The sequence below is a fragment of the Terrapene carolina genome, unplaced genomic scaffold (genome assembly GCF_002925995.2).
Source record: "Terrapene carolina triunguis isolate 2854851 unplaced genomic scaffold, T_m_triunguis-2.0 Scaffold139, whole genome shotgun sequence".
Classification (NCBI taxonomy): Eukaryota; Metazoa; Chordata; order Testudines; family Emydidae; genus Terrapene; species Terrapene triunguis.
In genome coordinates this window covers 105,631-121,735 of record NW_020664490.1, presented here as the reverse complement: position 1 = coordinate 121,735, position 16,105 = coordinate 105,631, and the positions used below count along the sequence as shown (strand labels likewise).

Genomic DNA, 16,105 nt, shown 5'->3' with positions numbered 1-16,105 from the left:
TTATACCATTGAACTGTTTTCAGCAGTGATACTTATTTAAAGTACAATGTAATTCATCTTCTCTGTTCCCATTAACTGAAATAAATAGCATGCTGCCATATCATGAATGTAAATAATTAAATTACTTTGAAAATCATCGTAACCTAATGAAATTTTTTCAGATTGAATGCTTGTTTCTAAGTGGTCACAAGTTTGACATTCAGGTGTATATGTTCAAGTAATAAGGTATATGAGTATATATAACACTACAATGTTTTGCTAAGCAATAACTTCAGTTTGGTGTTTAGAATAAATAAAATATAAGTAGGCTTGGAAGGATTCGTTTTTATGGGTAAATGTTGGTAAACGTTGATTTCACCATACACACACAATCTGACTAAAAATATTTCCATCAATTAATCAAAATGTACAGATAGGAAAAGGAAGAAAAATGCTACTTGAGAACGTGAGGTTGATTGAATGATATTTACTTTGTGTATTTTGACACGTGACATTGACAATTTGTTTATAAAGCTTTAACTTTTTGAATCCCAATGCCTGTAGAATGCGGTATACCAGGGGTCGGCAACCTTTCAGAAACGGTGTGCCGAGTCTTCATTTATTCACTCTAATTTAAGGTTTCGTGTGCCAGTAATACATTTTAATGTTTTTAGAAGGTCTCTTTCTATAAGTCTATAATATATAACTAAACTATTGTTGTATGTAAAGTAAATAAGGTTTTTTAAATGTTTAAAAAGCTTCATTTAAAATTAAATTAAAATGCAGAGCCCTCTGGACTGGTGGCCAGGACCCGGGCAGTCTGAGTGCCACTGAAAATCAGCTCACATGCCGCCTTCGGCACGCATGCCATATGTTGCCTACTGGGGTATACAAACCCCACACTGGGCCTGAAGGGGTTAAAAGGCTATACTAGGCCCAGGCTACCCTGTCCTTATAGGCCTGTTGAGCATGTGCAATGGGAGGAGTGGGTTAAAAGGAGCTCAGAAGCCCAGGCAAAGGGTGGATGGGTTGCAGGAGAGAAGAATCCTTCTCCGGAATGCCAGACAGAAGGTGGAGCCTTCAGAGGGGACCACAAAGCGGGTTAGGCCCCAGGCAGTGCCTTCTCCAACCACCACCCACTTGGAGAACAAGCAGGTTTTGCAAGGCCCAGCTCATTTGGACTTTGTGAAGCTATTGACTGTTTGGACTAGCGGGGTCATGCCCCAAAGTGAAGGAGCACTAGCCCAGGGCAGGAGACTTGGGCTCTGGTCAGGGAAGAACCTGCCGATGTTACTTCCCAAAGGGCTCTGGGCTGGGACCCGGTGGAGAGGAAGGGGCCAGGTCCCCGTATTATGGCCAACTTAAAAGAAAAGTCCCAGACAGAGGGGGAAGGCCCCAACACTCTTGACCTGGGGTCAGGAACCAGGCATCCACTCCCCCAACAAAGAGACAAGGGATTGTATGTCAGATGCACTAACCAGTAGGCCACCCACCAAGCTCCCAACCTCTCTATCAGTGTATCATTAATTACTGTCTGACGCCGCCCCTAGTTTCCCACAACGGTGAAAATGTAAATTGATTTTTAAAAAATGCTTAAAACCAATAATTTTGTGCAACTGTGAAAATTTACATCAATAAAAATTGAAAAATGCTTAGAAATAAACATCAATATTATCTGTCAAAATTATAAAAAAATTTAAAATTAATTCTGCCAAAACTAAATATAAGTTAAGACATAACTAGCTCAGTGACTCAATCTGTATGTATTTTCATTATACACCCTTATTTGAACTCTCTCAGTGACGTTTCTTTGGATAAGGATAGGTTACAATAAATATTCGTAACATTAAGAGGACTGTAATGCTCAGTGATAAGTCTGTTTAGAAGCTCAAGGTGTGGCGAGCACTGTTAAATCAATATAGAAAGAAATCTCTAAACACTGACATAAAAAGTGCTAGCTTTATTGACAGAGGTAATTGTAATATAATCATCTCTCCAAGGAATCTATTAGGTGAATTAACCTATAACCTGATGGCTTTTATTTTTTTCCTGTAAGTCAATTGATCTATAGGCTTAATATCAAAACTACAATTGAAATTGTCCCTCTATTTCCTGTAATTTTAAAGCTGGCTAAACACACATTTTTTTATTCTATTTTTGGCAGGGATGACTCTCTCAATGCCAGCATTTAGCCCGAAGCAAATTTGTACAGGCGAAAACATATGTGCAATGGAAAATCAGACACTGTAGTTCTATAATATGTATCTATAAAGTGTCACAGAAATCTACAGTAGAGTCGGAGAGGAAGCTGAAGAGAGAGCTCTGCTGGTTAGCTGAGCAAAGGAAGTAGTACTGAATATTTTTAAGTTGTAAATTCACTACGGAGGCTGGCCTTCAAATCATATGACTGGTTTAATTGGTGCCTGTTCTGTATGATAATGACAAAACACTTGGCAGATCCAACAGTTATCTCAACCGGTCAGCTGCTCCAAGATTTGTAGAACCACATGAACTTAGCTTAAGTATCAGTGTATTTTATAATTATTTTGGTGCTCGCTTGGATACTTCTGTCTGCCAACATCTATTTATAACTAACTAATAAAAGCTGCAGCAAGGCTTCAACTTTCACTGAGTAGCAGAGAGTTAAAAAGAGTGCGGCCATTTTAAGTGTTGATAAAATCAGGTCTGAATTGGAAAATTTCTACATATGAGCTTATCCAAAAGCCATGTTCCTCCTTTGAGCACTCTTCTCCCACAGTCTCTGTCTGTCATCTCCGTTCAGGCACCAGGGAAGAATATAGTATTGTCTCTAAACTGTTCCCACTTAATTTTTCCAATTGTTTTAAAACATAAATGTATACATTTTCACGTAATCTTATTATTTTAAGTACCCATTCTTGTAAAATGAGTGGCATCCTGTGATTTTACTAATATACTAAAAAAAGATTTCACACCTGTTATTGTGCAAGTGTAATCCCTGCACATTTTATAATAAGGAAGAACAATCAACATTATGTGAGATCCCAGAAAGAGAGGAAGGAAACAAAGGGGCTCTTTGTTACTGTTTACATTAAGAGCTGCTAAAATTTTGTCACAGTTGTTTTGTTGATCGGTAACTTTCATCCCTTTGAACATTTGCATCTGTTGCCCAAAGAGAGGGTAGACTTGTGACTCCATTAATATTCAATAGACATAATAATGTAAACATAACTTTTTTGGGAAATTGAACGTTTGTTAGCCAATTTGTTATGGTTACAGGACAACTTTAAAAAAAATTAAAACCACCCGATTTTAGAGGTTTTTTCTATGCATTAGTTGGATGTCTTGTTTAGCTGTGTCTGTTAAGTAGTGTTTTAAGGCTAGTTTTACTCTCTTAGTTAATTTCCCACTTCTCTGGCCCGGGGTTGAAGACACCAAGCAGACTTCTCCTAGCTTGACAAGGCCTCCTGAGAGGCAGCAGCAAAAGTGTACTACGGCACTTCTCGTACTTATACAGTGTTGCCAACTCTCACAATATTTGATATTTTACTTAAAGCCCTGTCTCCTGTAGGCAAATAATTATGTGAGAATCTGCCTTTATTTTTTAAAAAGTAAGTTTCTAGCCCTTGTGGTTGTGGAGAAAAGCTTTAAAACATGACCCAAGTGCACCCTGATACCCCCAAAGGCAAATAAAAAGAATACAAGATATATTTATTCTTTTCTAAATTCATGATTTGAAGCCAATTTCATAATTTTTGGAAACTGACATTTTATGACTTTTAAAAAATTGGAGCTGGCAATACTGCATACAGCAGTGGAATCTTGCCTGACTACTGCGGGATGTGGGTTGAATCTTCAGCCTTCTGGATTTAAGAAGTAACATGGGGAGGCAACAGCAATCTCTCCTACTTTTCCTGTAGTAGGAGAGGTACCATTTCTTCACTTGTCCCTATTATTACTCCCTCCCCAACCACTTAGACTCTGGTGAATTCCAAAAGAAGGGGATGTTACAGGGCCCAAGAAAAACCCACATGAACTAATCAAGAAGTACAACATGGTTAAAATGATAAACCCTTAATCCGGTTTGCATCTTTTCCTCACTGGAGTGGGTGTGGAGACACTGAGTAGTGCATATAGAAAGAAAAGGGCACCTTCAGGGATTCCTGCTGGGAGCTCAGACAGATTTTTGCCCCAGATCCCTAAATGGCCCCCTCAAGGATTGAACTCACAACCCTGGGTTTAGCAGGCCAATGCTCAAACCACTGAGCTATTCCTCCCCCCTCTGTTATTGCAGAGCCCTCTGAACTCCTGGGATCCCCAAGCACCTCTGGGACAGGGTTTAGACCCATGGTTTCAAGGGAAGTTTGCACCTTCATCAAATGCCACTGAGTACAAGTCTTCATCTTGTAATCTTGTATCGCAAAGGGAAATCGAGTGGTGGGAACTAGGACAAAGACAGTTCCTTTAAATTTAGCATTTTAAAGTTTTGTTACAAAGGATCAATCATGTAATTTCAGAATGTGTGGGGGACAATTCTTGCTGTACCTCCTATCATTTACTACTTTTTCTCCTCTGTTTGGTAAGATGATAGGCAGATATTGCTGCTTCTTTAGGGGTAAAGTATTCAAACAACATAAACCTTGATTGGTCATGCAGTTAAAAACTATTCTTCTGTCCCCCTCTTGCAGTTCTGCTTATCAAAATCTGATAAAGAACAATATGAAAGAGAAGAGAGACCAGAATCCCAGCAGGACATTTTGAGAAGAGCTGCTAAAGACTTACCTATCTATACCACAACAGCATCAAGGGGTGAGGCATGCAGACAAGTCCAGTTGTCCAAAAGCTCCTAGTCCAATTCATGAGATTTATTTTGATGTTGCTGTGTGAACCGTCTGCTAAATAATTTCTGCAAAAGGCCATGACTTCATATTTCCCCATGAGATGCCAGAGTTCTTTTTTGTCTGTGGATCTCTACAAGCAGCCAATAAATAGAACAGTTTTCTCAAAAAAGATCCTGTTTTGCAAAATAAATTCAGCATGAAAATATTTATCTTGCGCTCTGCTTATAATCTTACATAGACTAAAGAAACAGAGTTGGAAGGCTGAGTTTTTTATATTCATTTCTATTTAATCCCAATTATTGCTTTGGTCCTCTAAGTATGAACATTTAAGGCTTGAATTTACTTTCACTACAGTGTCAGAATTGAGGCTATGGAAGCTAAAATGCCAGTAAATTCTTCTTCCAATATCAGCTATAACTCTCAGGACAGAGCTGTTTAATCATTATGTTTATGATCATTCAGCTATTTCTGTCTTTACCTTCACTATTTTTAAGTAATACTATTGTAATTTCTCTGAAAATATCATGAGAGACTGTTAAATGACTTTCTCTGATGCCTACATACAATATAGCTAGATTTCTATAACTGCATTACTACTCTAAAACTAGTGGTGTTATTGATTGCTCCCAAGACCTATGGTTCTTTTTAATAGAAGTTACAAATGTTATACCATTTAATATGTAGTGTGGTTGTAGCCATGTCAGTCCTAGGATATTAGAGAGATGAAGGTGGGTGAGGTAATATCTTTTATTGGATCAACTTCTGTTGTGTCTCTTACCAATAGAAGTTGGTCCAATAAAAAATATACCTCACTCACCTTGTCTCTCTTATCACTTAATAGTAAGTCATGAGATTTGTTAATGGTTATCTTGAGTAAATTCATTTTGCATTTAAGTGATTCCCAAACTATGGTTCCTGGGCCATTGGTGGTCTGTGGGGCACTTGCTGGTTGTCAGCACAGAGCTGCCTGGTGGTGGTGGCTTTTCTCCTTCTTTATAGCTGCCTCTACAGGTGTGTGCCGCCTTTGTATCAAGAAGAGTCTGGAGGCCTGTTAAAAGCAACTGCTGAGAAGAAGTAGTAGCCAGCCTAACTGTATCTGCTAGATACCACGTCAGCAGAATAGGAGAGAAATATGAGCCCCCCTCAAGGACTAGGAGAGGACTAAGGCTTGGGGAGTATGTCAAGAGGCACATGGGGAGAAGAGGACCTGGTGTCTGGGTAGCATATCCAGAGGAGAAGGAAACCAAGTGGCAGGGAAGCATGTGCTGGAGGATCAGGGAAGGGGAGACTGAGGAACAGATTAAATGAAGAGGAAGAGTTGAAAAAGCATTTATTACAGTAGAAACAGATACTGCTACACTAAATACTTTCATGTTACATTTTTCTGTAAGCAATTGTTGTAGTTGCCACAGCAATCTTATGCGATTCAGAATGGAAGTGGGAGGGGAGATGTCCTTGAAACAGTCTCTTGAACATAGGAAACTTCTGTGTGTATGTAATTTAATTTTACAAAGACCTGTTTAACAGATTGACTTTTAAAATTTGAACATAGCAATCAGATATTGTGATAGATGCCAACTAATCAAGCCTGACCGCTGTCACCACTGTTCTGCATGTGACCTGTAAGTAGCTGTGATTATCTATTGTTTAAATTCTTCTTGAATACTTGTGCCTTATTTTTATTGCTTGGCAGTGGAACTGCATAATGGTAGATCTACTATCTCTGTCCCTCTCCCAGCCCACAGAGCCTGAGCTTCATGTAAGACATGCAAATCTCTGCCTTTCCCTCTGCTGGAACTGCAACTGTTCTTCTGCATATGGGGCCCTCTGCACCATGGAGAATGGGGCAGGATTTGTCCTAAATGTGCTTCTAGCTTTGTAAAATGTGTTCAGTCTGAAGGATCAGTACTGGAGAGTGAAGTGGGTCTGGACTGTGATACATATGCCAACAGAAACTTCTGTGCATGGAACCTACCTTGCTTCCCAAGCTGTCAGGCACAAGCATGCTGTGGTAGTAACAACTTTGTTTCGGGAGAGCTATAGTAGCATTACAGGTCTTCATAACTTCAGAGGTATTAGTGTTATCCACCAAGCACATTCTGCTCCACCTACAAAATCTGTTCTTACAAGCCACTTAAGACTGGGAAATAAATTGTTAATAGATTTCAGTGACTGAGCTTGGGTAGATCTATTTAATTAAGAAATCTGATGAATGCATGTGTCTGTCTGGAATTACTACCCTTTGGCCATGCTATACTAAAGTTGGGAGAAAATGGAATATAGACCATTGGAACTATCGATTATATATTTTTCCATCTTCCTCCTCTCTATCCCAAAGTTATTTTTCTATCAAGCATTTTGATCAGATTGATTAAGTTGAGTGCCAGGTTACCATATTTCCCATACTATCCACAGCAGCTGTAAGGCATGCTGGTTATTAAAATCAATTCTGAATGTTGAATTTTTTCCTCTTCAAATGATAATGCTGAATCATAGAATCATAGAATATCAGGGTTGGAAGGGACCTCAGGAGGTCATCTAGTCCAACCCACTGCTCAAAGCAGGACCAATTCCCAGCTAAATCATACCAGCCAGGGCTGTGTCAAGCCTGACCTTAAAAACCTCTCTAAGGAAGGAGATTCCACCACCTCCCTACGTAACCCATTCCAGTGCTTCACCACCCTCCTAGTGAAAAAGTTTTTCCTAATATCCAACCTAAATCTCCCCCGCTGCAACTTGAGACCATTACTCCTTGTTCTGTAATCTGGTACCATGGAGAACAGTCTAGATCCATCCTCTTTGGAACCCCCTTTCAGGTAGTTAAAAGCAGCTATCAAATCCCCCCTCATTCTTCTCTTCTGCAGACTAAACAATCCCAGTTCCCTCAGCCTCTCCTCATAAGTCATGTGCTTCAGGGCCCTAATCATTTTTGTTGCCCTCCGCTGGACTCTTGCCAATTTTTCCACATTCTTCTTGTAGTGTGGGGCCCAAAACTGGACACAGTACTCCAGATGAGGCCTCAACAATGTCGAATAGAGGGGAACGATCACATCCCTCAATCTGCTGGCAATGCCCCTACTTATACAGCCCAAAATGCCATTAGCCTTCTTGGCAACAAGAGCACACTGTTGACTCATATCCAGCTTCTCGTCCACTGTAATCCCTAGGTCCTTTTCTGCAGAACTGCTGCCTAGCCATTTGGTCCCTAGTCTGTAGCAGTGCATGGGATACTTCCATCCTAAGTACAGGACTCTGCACTTGTCCTTGTTGAACCTCATCAGGTTTCTTTTGGCCCAATCCTCTAATTTGTCTAGGTCCCTCTGTATCCTATCCCTACCCTCCAGCGTATCTACCACTCCTCCCAGTTAATGTCGTCTGCAAACTTGCTGAGAATGCAGTCCACGCCATCCTCCAGATCATTAATAAAGATATTGAACAAAACTGACCCTTGGGGCACTCCGCTTGATACCGGCTGCCAACTAGACATGGAGCCATTGAGCACTACTCATTGAGCCCGACGATCTAGCCAGCTTTCTATCCATCTTATAGTCCATTCATCCAGCCCATACGTCTTTAACTTGCCGGCAAGAATACTGTGGGAGACCGTATCAAAAGCTTTGCTAAAGTCAGGGAATAACACATCCACTGCTTTCTTCTCATCCACAGACCCAGTTATCTCCTCATAGAAGGCAATTAGGTTAGTCAGGCATGACTTGCCCTTGGTGAATCCATGCTGACTGTTCCTGATCACTTTCCTCTCCTCTAAGTGCTTCAGAATTGATTCCTTGAGGACCTGCTCCATGATTTTTCCAAGGACTGAGGTGAGGCTGACTGGCCTGGAGTTCCCCAGATCCTCCTCCTTCCCTTTTTTAAAGATGGGCACTACATTAGCCTTTTTCCAGTCATCCGGGACCTCCCCCGATCGCCATGAGTTTTCAAAGATAATGGCCAATGGCTCTGCAATCACATCCGCTAACTCCTTTAGCACCCTCGGATGCAGCGCATCCGGCCCCATGGACTTGTGCTCATCCAGCTTTTCTAGATAGTCCCGAACAACTTCTTTCTCCACAGAGGGCTGGTCACCTTCTCCCCATGCTGTGCTGCCCAGTGCAGCAGTCTGGAGCTGACCTTGTTCATGAAGACAGAGACAAAAAAAGCCTTGAATACATTAGCTTTTTCCACATCCTCTGTCATTAGGTTGCCTCCCTCATTCAGTAAGGGGCCCACACTTTCCTTGACTTTCTTCTTGTTGCTAACATACCTGAAGAAACCCTTCTTGTTACTCTTAACATCTCTTGCTAGCTGCAACTCCAAGTGTGATTTGGCCTTCCTGATTTCACCCCTGCATGCCTGAGCAATACTTTTATACTCCTGCCTCATCATTTGTCAAATCTTCCACTTCTTGTAAGCTTCTTCTTTGTGTTTTAAGATCAGCAAGGATTTCACTGTTAAGCCAAGCTGGTCGCCTGCCATATTTACTATTCTTTCTACACATCGGGATGGTTTGTTCCTGCAACCTCAACAAGGATTCTTTAAAATACAGCCAGCTCTCCTGGACTCCTTTGCCCTTCATGTTATTCTCCCAGAGGATCCTGCCCATCAGTTCCCCGAGGGTGTCAAAGTCTGCTTTTCTGAAGTCCAGGGTCCGTATTCTGCTGCTCTCCTTTCTTCCTTATGTCAGGATCCTGAACTCGACCATCTCATGGTCACTGCCTCCCAGGTTCCCATCCACTTTTGCTTCCCCTACTAATTCTTTCTGGTTGTGAGCAGCAGGTCAAGAAGAGCTCTGCCCCTAGCTAGTTCCTCCAGCACTTGCACCAGGAAATTGTCCCCTACACTTTCCAAAAACTTCCTGGATTGTCTGTGCACCGCTGCATTGGTCTCCCAGCAGATATCAGAGTGATTAAAGTCTCCCATGAGAACCAGGGCCTGCGATCTAGTAACTTCTGTTAGTTGCCTGAAGAAAGCCTTGTCCACCTCATCCCCCTGGTCTGGTGGTCTATAGCAGACTCCCACCACAACATCACCCTTGTTGCCACACTTCTAAACTTAATCCAGAAACTCTCAGGTTTTTCTGCAGTTTCATACCGGAGCTCTGAGCAGTCATGCTGCTCTTTTACATACAATGCAACTCCCCCACCTTTTCTGCCCTGCCTGTCCTTCCTGAACACTTTATATCCATCCATGACAGTACTCCAGTCATGTGATTTATCCCACCAAGTCTCTGTTATTCCAATCACATCATAGTTCCTTGACTGTGCCAGGACTTTCAGTTCTCCCTGCTTGTTTCCCAGTCTTCTTGCATTTGTGTATAGGCACTTAAGATAACTCGCTGATTGTCCTGCTTTCTCAGTCTGAGACAGGAGTCCTCCCCTCTTACTCTCTCCTGCTCGTGCTTCCTCCCCGTATCCCATTTCCCACTTACCTCAGGGCTTTGGTCTCCTTCCCCCGGCGAACCTAGTTTAAAGCCCTCCTCACTGGGTTAGCCAGCCTCCTCACTAGGTTAGCTTGCGAAGATGCTCTTCCCTCTCTTCGTTAGATGGAGTTGGTGTACAGTGAAAACAGCACCTTATGGTCTATCGAGACAGAGAGTGCCTTGTGCAGTTCAATAATATCCCCTCTTTCTGATTAATGGGCTTTTTTGAGTACTATCTTCTACTTCTCCTGGGCAGAAGGTCTGACAGCTATAATATGGGCCCTTTGCCTGAAGGGGTGGGGTTGAAAAGTAGAAGTATTGGGTATTAAAAATTTGTTTCACAGCTTTAGGAAGTTTGAGACCAAATATTTGAATTAGAAAGTAAATGTATTTTGTACTTTAACTTTTATTTTAATTAATTGGAAATGGACTTTTTCTTTTTCAGATGTGTACTAAAAATGGACCATCATTGTCCTTGGTATGTTTTTTTTTTTTTTAATGAATATAAATAATATTGAAACAATTGATCAAATTCTGCACTCTCTTACACCAAAGTAAACATGTAATTACTCCATTGATTTTTAATGGAATTTCTCCAAATTCAGACATGTATAAATGAGAGCAGCATATTTCCTAATGCTTATTGCACTGTATATTGCAAGCCAGAATTGTAGGTCTAAGAAACCTAAATATGTACTTATATATAGATTCACATCAGAACTGATCAGGTTAAAAGAAATGAGAGAGGCTGAAATGCTGCTTTATTGTGTTTAATTCAATACTGTATGTGCCAAGAGATGAGAATCTATTTTACTAAATTGTGAAAATCAACTTCTTAAATGAATGTCAAGTATCAGAGGGGTAGCCGTGTTAGTCTGGATCTGTAAAAGCAGCAAAGAGTCCTGTGGCACCTTATAGACTAACAGACGTATAGGAACATGAGCTTTCGTGGGTGAATACCCACTTCTTAAATGAATTCACTCCCAGATATCAAGTTGATCAGCTCACTAACAGGTACAGTAACTCCTCACTTAACATTGTCCCGGTTAACGTTATTTCGTTGTTATGTCGCTAATCTATTAGAGAACATGCTTGTTTAAAGTTGCGCAATGCTCCCTTATAACGTTGTTTGGCAGCTACCTGCTTTGTTCACTGCTTGCAGGAAAAGCAGCCTGTTGCAGCTAGCTGGTGGGGGCTTGGAACCAGAGTGGGCCGGCAGCCCCCCATCAGCTCCTCTAAGTACCCTGTTCTGCAGCCGCCCAGCAGATTATCCACTACAGTAACTCCTCACTTAACGTTGTAGTTTTGTTCCTGAAAAATGCGACTTTAAGCGAAATGATGTTAAGCGAATCCAATTTCCCCATAAGAATTAATGTAAATGAGGGGGTTAGGTTCCAGGGAAATGTTTTTTCACTAGACAAAAGACACACACACACACACACACACACACTATAAGTTTTAAACAAACGATTTAATACTGGTACACAGTGATGATGATTGTGAAGCTTGGTTGAGGTGGAGGAGTCAGAGGGTGGGATATTTCCCTTACTGCTAAATGATGAACTAGCAATTGGCTGAGCCCTCAAGGGTTAACTCTCTCACTCTGCAAGGCAGCAGGAATGGAGGGAGATATGCGCATTTCCCTTAAGTACACTGCCTTGTTAATTAGATCAGCTTGCTGAGACCACAGCTGCAAGCTCCCTCCGTCCTGAGCCCTGCTCTATGGAAGATGGGGTAAGCGGGGTGCAGGAGCAGGGGGGTGGGGGACACCCTGACATTAGCCTCCCTCTTCCTCTCCCCCCCTCCCCCCCAGCAAAGCAAGCAGGAGTCTCGGGGAGCAGCTCCAAGGCAGAGGGCAGGAACAGCACATGGCAGTGGGGGGAGGGACACAACTGAACTGCAGGCAGCTGCTGCACAAGGAACTTAGGGGAGTGGGGAGCTGATGGGGGGGCTGCTGGTCCACCCTGGTTCCAAGCCTCCACCAGCTAGCTGCAAGGGGCTGCTCTTCCTGCAAGCAGTAGACAAAGCAGGCGGCTGCCAAATAACGTTAGAAGGGAGCATTACACAACTTTAAATGAGCATGTTCCCTAATTGATCAGCAACGTAACAATGAAACAACGTTAACCGGGATGACTTTAAGTGAGGAGTTACTGTATCAGGTAGTTCAAGTGTCCCTCCCCCCACTGCCGTGTGCTGCTCCTGTCCTCTGGCTTGGAGCTGCTCCCGGGAGCCTCCTGCTTGCTATGGAGTGGAAGTGGGGTGCTGATGTCAGGGTGTCCCCCTCTCCTGCCCCCTGCTCCTGTACCCCATCTCCACAGAGCAGACGGGGGACACGATGGCTCAGGAGGAAGGGAGTTTGCTGATCTACTTAAAAAGGCAGTGTACTTAGAGTGGGGTCAGTGTACTTAAAGGGGCGATGTGCGTCTCTCTCTCTCTCTGACACACACACACACACACACACACACGTATGTCTCTCTCTCTCTCTCGCACGCATGCACCCTCTGGCACTTTGGAAAGTGGAGGGAGTGGTGCGCTCTAGTGTATAGAGTGGGTTCATCATCCTGTTCAGTTTCCGCAGGGAATGTTTGCAGCCACTGCCATGCGACTATTGTGTCTCCTCCCTCTATTCGTGCTGCATTGTAGAGTGTAAGGCTACATTAACAACAATGTGTTAACACTTGAGGGGTCAGCTGAGTGCTAGTTCATCATTTAGCAGCAAGGCATTCCGTGGGAAATATCCCACCCTCTGACTCCATCACCTCAACCAAGCTTCACAATCATCATTGCTGTGTACAGTATTAAATTGTTTAAAACGTATACTCTGTGTGTGTGTGTGTGTGTGTGTGTGTGTGTGTGTTTTGTCTGGCGAAAAAAAATTTCCCTGGAATCTAACCCCCCTATTTACATTAATTCTTATGGGGAAATTGGATTCGCTTAACATCATTTCGCTTAAACTCACATTTTTTCAGGAACATAACTACAACGTTAAGCGAGGAGTTACTGTATTGCTATATATATATATTTTTTTCCATGCAGGATTCATTTCAGGGTGTAGAATTGCAACCTGGACATGTAGACCCTATTGAATATCATGCAGTTTTTATTTCCCTACACATGACGTGCCATCCCAGCAGATATTGCTAGTTGTGGTAAACATTAATAGATGTTCTAGGGCCTAACATGACACCCATTGAAGTCAATGGAAAGGCCCCCAGTGGCTCACGGTCTCTGATGTCTGGCAAGACTTCATATTTTTATATAAGAAATCTAGCCAGAAATGGTGCTGGTCATCAGGCTGCTCTTTGTTCAGCAAAATTATTTCAGTGGCAGGAGTGATGGGAGGAGCCCAGATCACCTGACTTAAGGGAATATTCTTGAAAAAGGGGATTTTAAAATGTTAAATCTTAACTTTTTCATTGATGGAACGTTGTCCCAATTGACAGACTGCTGAAATCATGCACATACAATGGTGCCCCACAAAAACAGTTTGATTAATCTTTATATCTCTCTTTCTCTTTTAGGGTGAATAACTGTGTGGGATTTTCTAACTACAAATTCTTCCTCCTGTTTTTATTATACTCCTTATTGTACTGTCTGTTTGTTGCCGCTACGGTCTTGCAGTACTTCATAAAGTTTTGGACAGTAAGTTTTGCTTTTTGTTAAATTAGCATGCATTACTGAAATCTATATCAGAGCATCATGTCATCCATTTTTGTCTGTTTTGTGGATCAGTACCATCAACAGCAGCATCACTTGAGGTGACTGAAGCAAGAGAACCTTCCGAAATTAAATGAATTAAGTTCTACATTGAGTAGAGCTGGACAAATACTGTGGGAGAGTAGAGAGGGTGGAAATTCAAAAACAATAAAATGCAACTTCTCTGATGCCCAAAATTGAACAGCACAGCTCAATTTTTCAAATATGTGTGTTGGATACTTACAGAGAGCTGCTTATAATCCAAGCAACAGAGTAAAACAAATGATGGAAAATATTGTCAGATTTGAATAACAAATTCAAGGAAATAGAAATCTACTTGTGGATATTCTGCGAGCAGAAGAGACAGCTAAATGTGCCTATTCATTATGAATTTGTTTGGTTTTAATACTGAGTGCTTATAATGGCAAATTTCAATTTGAGGTTAGTAGTGTTTACTGACCAGACATGGGCATCATAAGAAGTTATGCGAAGTATGTGCAGTGTTAATACTGTTTACTTTCACTGCAACTGTTTTCAGTGTTCAAATGGACAATATGCACGTACTCTATTACACAAATTCATTTGAATAGAGCCTTATCAGTGGAAGTATCCTTATACATTATATTTTATGCCAATTCTCTTCCAGAGAGAAGTGCACATTCCAGACTCAATAGAGTATCTTCTATTTCATTCCCTCTCCTAATATTAAAGCCTTGCATTGTGCCTACTGTCCTTCCTGATACATAGGACTAGATGTAGTTACTTTCAGAATTCAGCTAATGCTACTGAAAAATAATTGATTGGAAGAATTGTCATCAGTGAAAGGCTCTTCTTCACAACTTTTAAAACTTGTGACTGCCTCTTAGACACAAGTTGCCATCTGTGCAGCTGTGCAAAACGGTAATTATCCTCAGAGCTGTAAAGATGACAGTTTTTGGAGCCTAAAGATGTAGCTATATCAGGGATCTCTTTCTTTGTATAAGACTACACGATACGTTCGGAGTAGCTACACTTGAAACAGTTGTTCTTTTGATGTCTAAGCCCTGGTCTACACTAACCCCCCAAGTCGAAGTAAGGTACGCAACTTCAGCTACGTGAATAACGTAGCTGAAGTCGACATACCTTACTTCGAACTTACCGCGGTTCAGACGCAGTCCACACGCGGCAGGCAGGCTCCCCGTCGACTCCGCGGTACTCCTCTCGCCGAGCTGGAGTACCGCAGTCGACGGCGAGCACTTCCTGGTTCGACTTATCGCGTCCAGACCAGACGCGATAAGTCGAACCCAGAACTTCGATCCCCAGCCGCTGAACTAGCGGCTGGGTGTAGACCAGCCCTAAGAAAGACAAATGGTATAAATGGTGTTAGTAGTCATCCAGGCTGTACGCTCAATTCTACGAAGTGCTACCTTTCAGTATAATATATCAATTTTACATTGTGGCCCATCAGTGTAGAGCCAAAGAACTCAGTGGGAATTGAGTGTCAGTGCTTTGCAGGATCAGGCTCTATGATTGTATTCAATCGGATATGTTACTAATTTCCTCATTAAAACATTGCCTTGGCAAATTTCTCAAAACTAAATGGTCTAACTCTAATGTTCAATCTTATTGAATATACACTATTGAATCTTTAATTTGTTTGTGAACGTGGCTCAATGTGGATGTAGCCCTCTGTATTTTACAGATCAGTGGGGGAGCAGACATTCAGGAAAGAGGACTGATTTGCTTTGTCACCTCACTTCATAAGTCTTATTACAGTGGAAGTCTTGTGTCTGGACATTCGGCCATAATGAGCATTATTTAATACCACCTATTTACAGAAAATCTCTTCCAAAGCCCATCAGACACAATAGTGGAGAGGACTTCTCTGAGTGGAGAGAGGAAACTTAAGAGCTTCTTATGTAATCATTAGACTTCAATATTCCCTGCAAACATGTGTCGTTTCTGATAATTGACTGTTTAAAAAAAAAAAAAGTGGTCTTATCTTACTCAGCAGTACTGGTTCATTTGTGTATTCAATTATATCTGTTTGCTTTAGTGATTAAAACAGGTATGTGATGCTTCTTATGTCTGGTAGCACTGCAGAGCCAACATACTTAGAAAGATTGAGCAGGATTCAGAGCATCAACAACAGAACATTTTTGATTATGAGTGTGGGTCTAATTTGGCATGCAGAACTTTGATATTCAAGAGTGGA

At 41.7% G+C, this 16,105-nt stretch overlaps 1 protein-coding gene across 3 annotated transcripts in view; it reads left to right on the top strand.

The window, feature by feature from the left end:
• LOC113406783 (palmitoyltransferase ZDHHC20-like) overlaps window positions 1-16,105 on the top strand; it is a 70,270-nt gene that overhangs the window by 41,091 nt on the left and 13,074 nt on the right. For all 3 annotated transcript variants that reach the window (XM_026653487.2, XM_026653486.2, XM_026653485.2), the window contains exons 4-7: window positions 4,647-4,767; window positions 6,352-6,421; window positions 10,661-10,693; window positions 13,737-13,857. In XM_026653487.2, coding sequence (XP_026509272.1) covers window positions 4,647-4,767; window positions 6,352-6,421; window positions 10,661-10,693; window positions 13,737-13,857 — 345 coding nt within the window. The remainder of the gene's footprint in view (window positions 1-4,646; window positions 4,768-6,351; window positions 6,422-10,660; window positions 10,694-13,736; window positions 13,858-16,105) is intronic.